Genomic DNA, 14,438 nt, shown 5'->3' on the forward strand with positions numbered 1-14,438 from the left:
TTCATACCAGTTAATTAGCCTTTGATTGCCTCAGACACATTGATCGTGAAACCAGCAGCAGAGGTCATAAGACAAGCATCAACGTCAAGCTGGACTGAAAGTAAGTATGAAGGTCAGAAAAATAATTACTTTTTCCAACAATTTCTACTTTTGTCATTTCTTTACATGACAGGCTTCAGGGGAGAATCTGCAGGAGCTGACAAAGCCAGAGGCAGCTGCCATTCTTTAATACAGTTATTTGAAAAGGAGCTACAAATCAACTGCTTAAACAAAAGCCAAGACTTCTTACCTGGTAGCTTTTTCTCTACTGGTTTCTGTTCAGGTTTCTCAGGACACTTAATTGTCAAAGCTTAAGGAAGAACAGTGAGGCATTAGTGAGTGAACATTAAGCCCTGTTCTGTCAGGAGCACAAGAGTCTTTCTAGTCTGTTTTTATTACAAATTGTTTCCCCTAGCTCAGCCTGATCTTCTAAAAAAAAAAAAAAAAAAAAATAGGATGTAGCCTGTATCTGAACAGATAAGGTAGCATTTAGTCATTCTCTGAAAAATTACTTTTATGAAAATTATCAAGTTTTTATTCATCTTTGGTAAATTAGGGAAAATATTTTAAAAGTGACTCCCTAATACTTAACATGTTTTTTTGGTCAAAAGGAGTATTTACCTGAAAATGCTTAATTTCTAGGTAGCTTTTTAAAAGAAACTGCTTAGTTTAAAGCAGGTTTTTGACCCTCACTATCTCAAAAGCACTGTACAAACACATTTTAAGGAAGTTATTAGCCTAATTCTTTTACAGAGATTAAAAGACTGATCCTTAAAAAAGGTTTCTATTATGTCTAGCCAACTACCTTCCTTGTTCTATTTAGTCTTCCACCTAAATGCAATAGAATGTAAAGCCTTAAAATACTATTTTGCCTATGGAGTAAAAAAAAGGTTCAGTTCTTCTATCAACTGGGAAACAAAGCTAAGTGAATTTGTAAGTCTGGGATGTAACCTAGTTTAAATGTGTAGACAGCCCCAATACCAAAGCTACCCCTATTTTTCTTGACTGCCTTAAAATGAAGAAGCTATAAAAAAAAAAAATTATCAGGAAACAGCACAGCTATTGAGGTTAAAATCTCAAATGTCTTCTGTAGAGAAGCCATTCACACTGTCAGAATGGAGTATTGATCACCGCTATTCTCCATTAAGTCTTAATTAAGAAAATCATTTGGCTTGGCTTGAGGGGGAAGTGAGATACAGCACACAGAAGCAGGTATCTAGTCAAACTCATCACTACACAGTTCAGAGAAGCAGAATTACAAGCTGGAACTCTGACATCTCAAAGGCTTTTGAACCTTTTGTTCTCCATATACACCCAGGAAACACTAAGCTTGTAAAATATCTTAAATGCAGAAGGAACAATTTTGACCATTTCTGGCCTCTTTCTTACTCAGAAGCTGATTTTTCAGAGTCAAAGGCTGTTGTCCCTTCAGTTCTCCTTCTTCAGGTGCACCATACTCTGTGTGAAGGAAAGTGCAGGTAGACATGAACCCCTCAAAGACTAAACCTCAGCAGTAGACCCAAGAGCATGGTGGTGTTGGGTCAGGTGTGATCCTGCTGCCTCAGTTCCCTCAGCAGCTGGGATACCAAGTATACAAAGTGGTAGGCTCCTGCAACACCAAGTGCTGCAGACATGAGCCTTCAACTGCTAGAGCATTTAGGAAGGTGTACAGGCCCATGGGATGGGGTGGAGCAGGTGACAGGCACATGGAGGTGCTGCTTTAAAGAAGCCCCAGGTGGAGACAGCCACTGCCTGCTCACCAGTAGAGTTACAGGGCAGATGCTCACAGGTGTCACCCAGGAGGCAGCAGTGCCCAGAAGGGTGCAGTACTACGCAGCTGCCCCATGGAAGCAAAAGCCATTTGCGCACAGGCCTGCCAAAGGGTGGGCTTTCTGAGGCAGCAGAACCATCAAGGGGAAGGAAAACTGAAGAGAGACCGAACCAGCGCTACTGCAGTGCCAGAAGTGAGGAAATGCTAATTTTACTGTACTTCTGTACTTACTAAGACAAAGCAATGAGTATCTGGGATGGGCAGCAAGAAATTCTTCACTTGGTTTGTTTTTCTCTGGGTTCCAATTCCCACCAGCTGCTAGCCAGTCATTTCCAAATATTTTGCGATAATCAAGCTCTGCTCCTTTTCTTTCAGCAGGAAGGATCTGTACTGGCACAGGAATGGCACATAATGTAATTATACAACTTTCCAGAGAAGAAAATCTAATTAATGACACTGACTCCTTGCTCTCACTTGGGTGTTCAGTATGTTTTAATGCAACCAAGAATCTTACAAACCCCATCCCCAAGTACTGACTGATCCATATATTCAGTACATTTTAAAGCTATTAAGAATCTTACAACGCCCACCTCCATGTACTGACTGATCCATAAATGAATAGCCAAGCAAAGGTGTTACTGCATATGATGATGCAAGGAGGTTTTTTGTAGATATGGAACAGAGGCTGCTTCTGCTCTCTTTTATGATAAATGTTTGCTGAAAGTTTGATTTGGTTTAGATAATGCTGTTCTCCCATTACAGAAGGCAAATGCTTGTATTACTGTCAGTGAAACAGATTCAACTATGCTGCTTTTTCTTTTATTTTTTTGGCCAGAGTATGGTTTTGTTAACAGTCCTCCAACTTCAACACAACTCAGGCGCTTGAAAAAAACCACCATTCCTCCATCTTGTCCTAGTCCCCACTGAGTCAGCAGCGTTCACAAACAGGGCTAGATCTTGTAGCCTTACAGCATGCCCCATTGACTAGGTGATGGAATAGTCATCACTTTACTTTTCCTGCGCCCAAACAAACAGTAGTCTTAAAAGAAACTGAAAACAATTCCTCAGGTAATGATTTAATGTTTTTCTCCAGACTCATGCAATTTGTTGAAATATCACGTACCTCAGACTTGTTCAAAACCTCCAGTTGACTTATCTTGGCAATAATTAGCTGTCTCAGGGTCTCTGGGTTCTTCTCTGTGTCCATGAAAGGGTTATTGTGACACTGCAGTGACTGCAAACTCGACAGTTTATCAAGCTCATTGATAGATGACCACTGAAATGGAAGGGAACAGTCTTTGGAGGAAACATAAAACATACTTCATTTCAGAACAATACACAACAACATTGACTTTTGCTGTACAATGACCATGACTGAAACTATTCTTTTGGTCAGCAGAACCAAGAACTTTCATCCTGTTCATTTAGCTAAGGAAAAAACTGCATTACATTTAATTAAGTTAAAAAAAATAAACAAACAAGGAACTACTCAGCATTTTAGATCATTAGAATTCTGCGAGAGGAATTATGAGGTAGCAGAGGGATATGACTAGCTACCATAAACATGTTTAACTAACTGAGATGTTAAGAAATGTTTTTAAATTTTGAAATTATGCCTCTGTGTTGATCAAAGTATTCAATAGTTACCTCAGGGTCTTTCTTACACATATGATCAAAGAAATTTTAAAAAAGCAAACTGCAAGTTACTCTTAAGCAAAGATACGTGTATTTACAAAATGTGAAACTATCACAATCTAACCTACCTGTGATATTTTATTGTCATTTATTGCAAGGCGTTTTAGTGAAGGAAACATTTTAGTCTTGCATCCTAGGAAAAAGAGTAAGTTTATTTAAAGTTTTCACTATTGTCTTGTAAACAGAATTACAAAGCTATAAATAAATTACTCCTTTTACATACCAAATCCAGCATCAGGAAAGTGTATAGAAGATATTCCAGTGTTTCTAAGTATTAGCTGTTCTAATCTGAAATTTAATAGATACAATGATTACTGTACATGGTACGGGAAGTTTTTTGTAAAGAAATACTGCCTCCATTTCTTTTTACACAAAGATCTAATAAACTTTTGACATGATGCATAATCACTGACAAATGAACAGCAGCTTCACAGACAGTACCCAGACTTCAGCAGAGTGTTCAGGGAATAAATTTTTCAGACAATAAAGTGCAATAATTTCAAGCTTTCAAAATGGCTCCTGGATTTAAACGGTGTGATTTTCCAAACGATATTTTTAAATAGCTTGTGGCTAATTAAAATCATGGCTGCTATTCTGGTGTACAGTGCAAGATAATAATTCTGCAAATAGTAAAACCATCATATTAGTCCCACAATTTTCCGGTCACTGTAACTGAAGTGCTTAAGGAACACACACCTACTTTCCCTGGATGGTAACCCCCCAAAGCAAGGAATCATAGCTCAAGCCTGTAACTACCATAAAGACGCTGCTATTGAGAGTAGAGTAAACCAGAACAATCTGTGTAAAGGGTATTGCCACAGACATTCTTTTGAGAAAGCAGAAATACATTTACCCACGGCAGTATGGGAATTATACTGTTTGGGGGTTTTTGTTGTGCTTCAAATTAAAAACAAACAAACAAACAAACAACCCCCCCCCCCCCAAACATCTCTTTCAAAGCCTTTAAGCTACCCCAAAAAAGCACTGAAACTTCCAAAGGAGTGCCTGTGCAGAGGACGTGCCACACACCTCTACCAGTCAAGTAACAACAGTAACCTTCCCCATAGTTAATAATCAAGAGCAGATAACAGAGACAGGGAAGAATTATCACCACACTTTACCTCCCTCCAACCCCTCTTTGTTTTGCTTTCTTTACAAAGGACAAATAAGTAGGCACCAGGGGTGTAAAGTGCTCATGGCAAGCGTCCATCGCCCACGACCTTTAGCCTGTCAGCCTCAGGAGTGACACCTTCCAACAAACTGCCCAACGGCTTTCTGCAGGCTCCAACCACCCTGAGATGGCTGTGCAGCTGCTGCTGAGCCTGCATTACACTGTCATGGTCAGAAAACTGTTCTTAAGAAACAACTTCCATAGCTCCTTTGCTTTGCCACTCCACACCAACTCTACAGTCCTGTCATCTTGGATAAAACCCTGTGCATACTAATATATAAAGAACTTAATAAACGTGATAAACCACTTCCCTTTCATAAGTATATAATGAAAACCTAATAACATACATACAGCTTAAGAATGTTTTACTATACAACAAAAATAAGATTAGATTAAAATAGCTCCATTAAATAATTCAGTTACTCTCCTCAAGAGGGCAAAATGCCTCCATTTCAAGATTCCATAAATCTTCCATGCAAAATCAAAACTACCATATTTCAGTCAACAAAGACTATGGAGATGAACAGCCAAGGACAAAGAATTCCCAGCAAATTTGTTTTAACAGCTACCTGGGGAGATGTGCTATTAGATGCAGCTGATTTCCATCCAGTAACTGGTTGTCTGAAAGGTCCAACAACTTCAGGGTCTGCAGGACATTATCAGGCCTGTCACAGTGGGGAAAAAAAAACCAACCAAACACAAACACAGAACATTTAAAGTTATTTGTTAATGAAAACACTAGTTTTCTAAGTATATAACTGCATGCAAATGATTGTGTGCATTTGTAAATGTTTTGAAGTACATCACGTGAAGTTTGCATTATTTTACAATTATGACATGGTGATGTAAACATTACAGGAATGTAACTTTATCTGCTATGTAACTTTGCAGTACATCAGTCACAAACGACTGACTGACATTACTCATCTTACCTTTCCAAAACTGTAATATTATTAGAAGTAAGGTACAATTCTTCAAGTGCTGGCCATCCTGGAGCACAAAGAAGAACCTAAGAGCAAAACTTCATTTAATATAACAAAAGTTGGGAAAAATTATTCCAGAAATTATACTTTATGCAGATCTCCTCAGAACACGTTCAGAACAAGCCATAGCTCCCCAAAACAGGGAAACAAGTATTACGGATTGCCTAGCCCTCCCTTTCTTCCGGCTGGCTCTTTCCTGTGTCTGGATCTACCAGCACAGATGACATCAAAGGGGTTCTGCACAGTCACAGGACCTACAGTTCCAGGCTTGAGGCTAGCAGCTCACCTACCTCAGACTGTGTGACCTGGAAACTGAGTTTATTTTATTCAGTGGGGTTGGAGTGATCAGATTTTCCCTATGATGAAGTGAGGAAATGGCAGTATATACTCGACTGCTAATGGTTCTGGAACTTCTGCACATCTCATTGGCTCTGACAGACTTTTAAAATGTCTTAATTTATCAGAGCTTGAAGGCTTCTCTGTCATGGGACTGTGCCAGCACATGAAACCACTAAAAACCAAGAATTGCATTAAGTCAGCACATATCCTGAAGTTTTCAAGTACTCTGAAGAAAACAAATTAGTTCAAAAAGGCTACAAATTGAACAAAGATGCATTTGTTTTAAATCTTATGTCCTGAAATTAGATTAAAATAATGATTTTACTTTATAAAGATTTATTTTTTACAAACATCTACAGCAGATAACACAACTTTTAAAAATAAACACTTATTACAAAGCAATAGAAAAAGCTGGCATAAACCCCAGTTTTGTGGGCAATTGTGACAGTGTCAAAAAATTTGCAGTTTTAGAAAATGGGGGTTCCATAAGCACTGGAACTGGCTGGTTTTCTACAGGTTTGTGCCTCTGAGTCGCAAATTGTTTTTTTCTCTGAGGTTTTTCTTGTGTGTATTCTCCAGAGTCAAATCAAGTGTGAGCTCATCCTGCTACTCCTTCCTCGGTTAGCAAACTTAGAGGGGCTCTTTCTTCCATCTACATTCCTATTTTCTTGGAACCCGTAGGTAATAAATTATTTTTAAGCTCCCACCTCTTTTCAAAATGTGTTTGTAACTGGCTAGCAGATTCAAAGTTTTTGAAATGCAAGAACACAGATGTACACATGCACAGCATAATTGCCTAAAGCTTGTTTTAAAAGAGGTTACAAAGGTTACAAAGCAGTGAAGGTCAGAGATCTGGACAATCAAATTCAATTTGTTATGTATATAGCTAACTGATTCTCCTATAAATGTCCACTATCCTACACACCAAAAAGCCTCCTTTCATCAACTATTCTTCATTCTCTCCATTACAGCTGTATGAAGTTATACAGCTGGATGTATATGTAACTGTCTCATTATATATACAATATGAAATATTAACACTGAGATCTCTTCAAGTGTGGGCATATGATTTGGGGCTCAACTGCTTCACACCAAAAAATACGAAACTTCATCCTGCTGCTGTTGCAAATATTCTGGTAAAGAAATCAAAATTTTATCACATAGTAGAGTTAGGTTTGATTAAGAAGTAACATTGTGAAGCATAATGTATAGGATTGTTAAGTTTGAAATGTAGCCATAGAAACTTTAGGAACTATGACTATAGGAACCTTAATATTGTTAAAGTTTGAAATAGCTAACCATAGAAACCTCACCAGGAAGTTACTGGTTTTTCTATGTTTTGTTTCAAGAAACTAAGGAAACTGTCACGGACACCAGTTTGCTGCTTGGAAACCCCCTTACCCTTCCCATCTTGATTTGAGTATCGAAGATTCCAATCAGTAGAGCTAAGTGTAACTGACCAATGATTGTTTTTAAATAAGAATATTGATAAGGTTATATAATCAAAGGACCAACCATTATAAAGGTTAAATTTAAGAACAAGCATAGTATGCATTTTTATGTAAAGAGCTTATGTCACAATGACCTGACAGAAAAAGGTCTATAAAAAGTGATGGATTTTGATACTAAGTTGGACACGCCTTTGGAGGAGTGATCCCCCGTGTCCCCAGTGCTGCGATAAATGAAGTGCCTGCTTCTTAACTTCACATTGGTGTTAAGGAGTTTTATTCCAGATTTCGGTAACACTGCCATATCTGCAACACATGTAAACTTATAAATTCAGATACTTTTCCTGCTCCAGAGCAAAAGCAGGACACACCAATATTTTATCTCTTTAATTTGGATAGTGCTTCCCTATGTCAACAAGACAGACCAAAATAGTTTATCTATTAGTGATGAAGAAGCATGAAAAGAAGCCTGCACAGTCAAGAGAAATTAGGTGCATGTTCACTACAGAGAACCTTTGGGGGATTCCCCCACAAAAGCCCTGCGTTGTGATGGATGGAATAGAAAAACTGCACAAAACTGAAGTATCAGAAAACTTTTCAATAGACTGACCAAATGACTAGAAAATTGCCAAAACCAAATGAAAGTCACATTACAATTCTAAGAAACTCAAACTGCTGAATTTTCAACTGTTGCTTAAAACAGCTTCCATACAGAAACAAAAGTTCACAGGTCTGAAATCGAATTAACATTCAGGAAAGATTGGGGGCTTGTTGTGGATAGCTGGTGGGGAGGTTGGGGTGACTAGCCAGTGGAGTAGCCACTGCTGATCAAAAAACTGAAATCCAAGACCTATTGCAAAAGAAATAAAGACAATAAACAATTGTCACCATGTAAGTCCATGATGTTCCTGTATTTTTAGCCTCTTTATCCCAGGAAGCAAATAACATAAATGGGAAAGGCACAAAGAAGCTTAACAAGAATCATCAAAGCTATGAAACAGAGAATAGCTGTTCTCAGTTACTTGCATATAAAATATTGGGACTTATTCAATGAAATGATCAGGCAGCAAGATCAAAACCCAAAAAGGGTTTTTTTTTTTTCATACAGCACATAATTAAACTGATGTTAAAAGATGTGGATATAAAAATTTTCAAATGTGTTCTTAATATAGTTAGATAAACCATGAAACAAAAAATCCACAAGTATTAATTAAATACAGATATATAGTCTCCAGCTCAGGAAGCCCCAGAATTTCAGATTACTTTATAAGAAGCTTGTACCATATGCTTGCCCTTCGCCAAGAATTTTTCCCAAGTGTCAGAAACATGATCCTGCACCTCTGCTCTAACCCAGATTTTTCTTTTACCCTGTATAATAGTAGATTATTTTATAAATATAAGATCTTAGTTTGAAAACAGAATGACAAATACAACATTATGATCTAAATGCTGAATAAGAAAAAATGGTTTTGGAGCCATAAATATGAATTCATTACCCTCAAATGCATTAATTAAATTTCTAAGTCAATGGTTTCTAATTGTAAGACATTTACAGGACATCTTTCCCCCTTGAAGGTTATATATTACGTTTTGAATAATCAATTGGCAATTATACAGTAATAAACTTTTAAAATTATATATTAATAGACATCTCGGATGTATTTAGATGTATGCATATAATATACTAATGAAAGAACTTCTTGGAAAACTGATGCTCAAGGCATGTAAATGTGGAGTTACACAGAACTGCAGAACAGCTGAGCATGTCTCTACTGTGAAAAATATTACAAAACAGAGGAGGAACAAATGAAAAAAACACTACAAGTCTGCTCTTCTTTAAAACTATCTCATGCCATATATTCTTACATATGGCAATAAGTTATTTTGAAATGCTGTTCACCATTAAATTGTTTTAATTTTAATTAAAACATTTCCAGGATTTTCAGACTTTGCTTATATTCCCATTGACAATCACCGTATTTCTCTTTTGCCTGGATCATATTCTTTATTATTTTCTATTAAAAAGTTGACTTTTCCAAGTAACTCCCCATATAGCTTAAGCAGTTACATTTTCAAGTGGTTTGTTCACAGATTATTAATGTCAGGTAGGTCTCTATTTTTTCCCTTTTGTTTGGCTGCTGTGGAACACCACTTTTAAGCACAGGCTTATGTCTTCCCAGTTCTAAAGGAATGAATCAAGCAAATTTCAATTTTATAAAAAAAGATTTCGGAACCAAAAATGTCTTTATCACCTATGATGAATCGTCAGCTAGAGCAGACTTTCAAAAACAAATGCAAAAGCTACGTAATTTTAAACTGCCCCGACTAACCTGGAGCTTCTCTCTTGAAGGCTACCCCTAGAGAACTCTAATCTGCCTGAAGCAATGGCTCCAACCAGCCTTTCGGCCACCCTGGCATGGAGGAGAACTGCTGGCAGCTGCCAACATTTTAAACACCACAATGCACAGATTTACTGTGATGAGCACTAGATGACATTTAAAGTGTTTGTAGCCACTTAATTCTTCCATTCACTTCCCCATTCATATTGCTGCTATTATGGAAGGATTATCAACTGTCCTAGCATAAGCCCCACTGATGGTTTAGGAGCACAGTGAATGGACACTAAACTGAAATATAGCAATGACCCTCCTCTAGCCCTGCTGCAAGAGAAGAGAATGAAGTTTCTTTCTACTTAACTCAAACCCCAGTTTTTTAAGTGCTCTATTACTGGATAGTAGCTGGCAACAAGTATGTGAAAATTCAGGTAATTTCACAATGCAGTACATACAAAATCTGCTCCTGAGAAATCCAAATAATGGGCTGGAATTTACAAGCCGTTATAAGTAACATGGCACTACTGAGATGTGCTTCATAAGCCCCATCTCTGAAAAAAGGCCCACTGCTAACATATTTGACAACAGGACTTCATTCTTAATAAGACATCGTATTAGGGGAGAGTCATTTAAATGTTTGCATGTTTCAGCCCCTGGAACAAGCCAGAGCTTTGTTTATTCTGTGCTGTATCTGTGTTGCATATAACCAGGCTTCATGTATTTCAAGAATTGTCAGTATGTGCAAACACACTAAGCAAATCTCCTGCTGATGCAAAGTGATACCAAAACAAGTACTTTGTGTCATAAGGACATGCGTTCTTTCCATTTGCATTTGTTCTATTACATGCATAAAAATACACATAAGCCTTTAATAACTACAAGGAAACAAGAAGTTTTCATTCACCCAAACCTTTGGGACATGAAATTATATTATACTCCAACTGCTTTATCTTGACTTGGCAATTTACAAACCTGGATGAAGTTAAATGTTTCTTATTAGACTCCTGTGACAATATAACTTCCTACATTATGTAGGAACTACATTAATATGTAACTAATACAGTTACACCGTAGCACCTTTTCTAAGGATGATTACATTCAGTAGAATAACATAATGCATAAATGTTCATTGTGCTTTCCTTGCCTCAAAAACCTAACAACATAAATAAAAATGAAACCACAAAAGGTTATTACCTCTGTCCATGTTATCTGAGTTTGATTAAGTGCCAGAATCCTCAATTTTGAAAATACACTGGATACAGAAGTTGATGTAGATGGAAATTTCATTTTGTTTTCACTGTGTGAAAAGCATAATTATCAGCATAATGAATAATTGCATTTATTTGAGTGACTAATTTGGAATTATGTGTGAAAGAAAAACAATTTACACAAAGAAATTTAAAAAGTCACTGCCAAGGTGTCACATATTTTAAAATATTATAAAATATTGTCTAGTTATATTAAAATGTACTCCTCCTTAATTTACTTTCCTACTTCATGAATGCATAGTTATTCATCTGTGGCCTCCTTCCCCCCTTTTCCTCCCCTAAGTTTTGAATATGAAAAGAATGATTTTCATTACTATTAAATGAAACAAAGTCAGATTTTGGGCTTAAACTCCTTAGTGTCAATTGAAATTAAAGAGCCTACATGACTATCCAGTCCCCAGTAAAACAAAAGGATGTAAAATCCACTCTAAATAGCAATATAACACTATAAAACAGTTAAAAGATTCTCAAATCTGCAGTCTTCAAATTAGTTTTCATTACTCACCCCCAAACAAAAGTTTTTATTTCTTTCCTAAGATCTGATCTACCTGCATATTATGATAAAAACCTATCAGTGTAGTTACACTTACATACTTATGGGTTAAATATCCCCATTTAAGCAAGCTTTTAGAGAGCCAGGTGGATGGCTAATCACTTTTATTCTTCTTCCAACATTCCTTGCACAAAAAATTCAGTAACAGACTTACCTGCTAATGTCTTTCTTTTTTCAAGTAAACAGGTCAAAACAATAAAAACCAAATTCAGACTATTTCACTTTGTAGTCATAAGGATCAGATTCCATCATCAATCCCATTTTGCTTTCCAATTTTATCACAAATAACTTCTGAAAACCCTTCAGTCTAGACTACACTTCTCAATGATGAAAAACTAAAAAAATTGTTGTAGGTGAATTAATATAAATTCTCTGTGTTCTCATGCATGCTGATAATAATAAATCATGAAAACATACGCTCTAGGCAAAGTTAGATTTACAAATAGCACCCAGGTTGCAAACAGCTGTTCAGTGCTAAATATTGAAGAAAATGGAAAATCTACAACTATTCTAAAAAATACATTTTTGTCACATTAACTATAACAACAAATAAAAAACCTGGGGTCACTTTTTTATCAAATTAACTTGGTATTTATTTCAATTTAGCTTACATCACTTTCAATTGTTTTAGCTACTGTACAATGAAGGCTTTGGAAGCTGCTAATCTCAACACAGATCTCCAAGACTCTAAAAAAAAAAAAAGGTCTTATTTTGGGTTTCTGCCTTCAGTCCTATTGCCCTGCTGCTGTCTTCAATGACTAGTAAGACCTCCAAAACAGCTGAACAACTCCACTTGAAGAGTCAGCAGTCAAGGTGTTAACCTTGACAATAAAACAAACTTCCTGAAGTTGCACCTATAACATTAACTTCTCAAAATTAGTGGTTTAGGCTGCTAACTATTTACAAACTTTAATCTATTGTGCTAGTCCACACCAGAAAATTATTCTGCCATGTGCCAGCTATAGTGTATAGGTGTATACTAGAAATGTTCTTTATTTTGAAATTATTTTGTGAATTCTTTCTTGTTTTGAAGGAATTGCAGCTTTACTTCACAACATCCTCCCTCCTTTTCCAATGTCATCACTGTACAAGAGATTTTCCCCTAGTTTACAGTTCTTAACAGCATCATCTCACGGCAGGAATAGACTGGGTCTCGGAATACTTAAGGTGGGATTAAAGCATTATGGATATTTTAGTTTGGCATGACTGTTGGTAAAGCATCATTCTTAAACAAAAGTGGGCTCCTAAATAAAGACTTGCCTGGGCAGTCAGAATATATCAATAATAAAAACCAGAGATAAAGTCTTAAGACACTTGGAATGACTTTAAAAGAAAATGAAAATATATTTACTTTATACTTTTTCTATGTAGCAAAAAATCTCTAAGCTCATGAAAAAAACCCAAATGGGTTTGCAAACCTAGAAGGCAAACAGATAGCTACTGCTAAACCTAACTAAAAAATGCTAAGAGAGATTTTTAAGTGATGAGGATGTGTCACTACTGCACTTTCACAGGCAGGCTGCAAACTCCTGCAGCGGTGCCACCTCAAGGTCTTGGCTTCCTCTGAGGGGCCCATGTGCCAGCAGAGTCCCCACACCCTGCCACTGCCATGCAGACCCTGCGCACGAGTATCCAGAGAGTCTGACCTGCTGCACATGCACACAGCAAATCTGGCTACGTCTGCTGTGAAGGTGGCCTCCTTGCTGCAAACCTGACTCACTGCACACATGCAAAGTGGATGCATGAACGTTAAGTCAGTTCTGCCTTGGGGCAAACTAAGCTTTAAAATTTAAAAGAGAATTAATTGTCTTAGATGTCACAGAAGTATACAAGGGCACCTTATTAAGCTGTAAACCTAAGTTTCTATACTCCCTGTTTCCTCATTTCTATAAAAGTACTCTGAGTAACTTTTTTTTACCTTCTAACTGCTTAAAAGAGTCTACAGCACCCTGTAAAAATCTATAATGCATTTTATTACAGTCTCCCTAGCCAACAAGCCAATTTGCATTAAAATGATGAAATCTGTTATGCAGAACACATTGACAAATGCCTAAATCCCTGTAAATGTTTAATGGCCGAAATCTGTATTCTGTTTTTCAGACAACTGTGATTTTTCTAATTTTACAAACTCCAGTCAACATCCATCTGTCCCAAGCACTTCTCCACAATTTAGTTTTATACAGATGCTAAACTCCTAGGGTCCTAGTCTTTCCTTGAAAAGGGATGTCTGAAAAATATAGCACACACAGGAGTTGTTTAAGGACAAGATTTAAACAAGAAGTATTTAAAAACTTAGCTCCCACTAAAATGAGTATTGAGGCATCCAGTTACCTTTAGAAAGCTGTCCCCGTATCTAAAAGAGCCTCTTCTTTTTTGTCCCTACCCCAAAGGAACAGAAACCCAAATACGAATATTTATACCTGAGATTAAGTGTTTCCAGATTTTGAACTTGAGAAGCAATAGCTGTTACTGTCTCCCAAGATGATATCAGATTTTTTGATAGATTTATATGCCTGATATCTGAAATTTCACATTAAGAAACTTATCTCAAATCTGAACTTCCTTTTTCAGAAATTAAAATTAGGGTTTGTTTTTGAATCAAATAAACAGAAATAGATTACACTTGTTTGGGCTAAGATATACTACTGCTCAGTTACAGAAATGGCTTACAGTTCTATAAAACAGCTTAACTTTACAGATCCTAAAATGGATTAATTCCTGTATCAACAGGAACTCTTACCAGTCCTTATAAATGAACAAGTAATACCTGCTTTATACTTCTACAACATTGCTACAACACACATTATATCGAATACATTATTTATTATATATTGGAAA

The 14,438-nt window shown here is 36.7% G+C and overlaps 1 protein-coding gene across 5 annotated transcripts in view; it reads right to left on the minus strand.

The window, feature by feature from the left end:
• Nucleotides 1-14,438, minus strand: part of TBCE (tubulin folding cofactor E) — a 29,116-nt gene that overhangs the window by 1,777 nt on the left and 12,901 nt on the right. For 2 of the 5 annotated variants that reach the window (XM_041128340.1, XM_030034474.2), the window contains exons 6-15: nucleotides 14,021-14,120; nucleotides 10,974-11,076; nucleotides 5,609-5,685; nucleotides 5,246-5,341; nucleotides 3,729-3,793; nucleotides 3,574-3,638; nucleotides 2,934-3,086; nucleotides 2,042-2,195; nucleotides 1,429-1,497; nucleotides 290-349 (exon numbers count right to left, since the gene is read on the minus strand). In XM_041128340.1, coding sequence (XP_040984274.1) covers nucleotides 290-349; nucleotides 1,429-1,497; nucleotides 2,042-2,195; nucleotides 2,934-3,086; nucleotides 3,574-3,638; nucleotides 3,729-3,793; nucleotides 5,246-5,341; nucleotides 5,609-5,685; nucleotides 10,974-11,076; nucleotides 14,021-14,120 — 942 coding nt within the window. Of the gene's footprint in view, nucleotides 1-7; nucleotides 95-289; nucleotides 350-1,428; nucleotides 1,498-2,041; nucleotides 2,196-2,933; nucleotides 3,087-3,573; nucleotides 3,639-3,728; nucleotides 3,794-5,245; nucleotides 5,342-5,608; nucleotides 5,686-10,973; nucleotides 11,077-14,020; nucleotides 14,121-14,438 lie in introns of all 5 variants that reach the window. The other 3 variants (XM_041128342.1, XM_041128343.1, XM_041128341.1) reach the window with 3 other exon arrangements.

Source organism: Aquila chrysaetos, chromosome 13 (genome assembly GCF_900496995.4).
Source record: "Aquila chrysaetos chrysaetos chromosome 13, bAquChr1.4, whole genome shotgun sequence".
NCBI lineage: Eukaryota > Metazoa > Chordata > Aves > Accipitriformes > Accipitridae > Aquila > Aquila chrysaetos.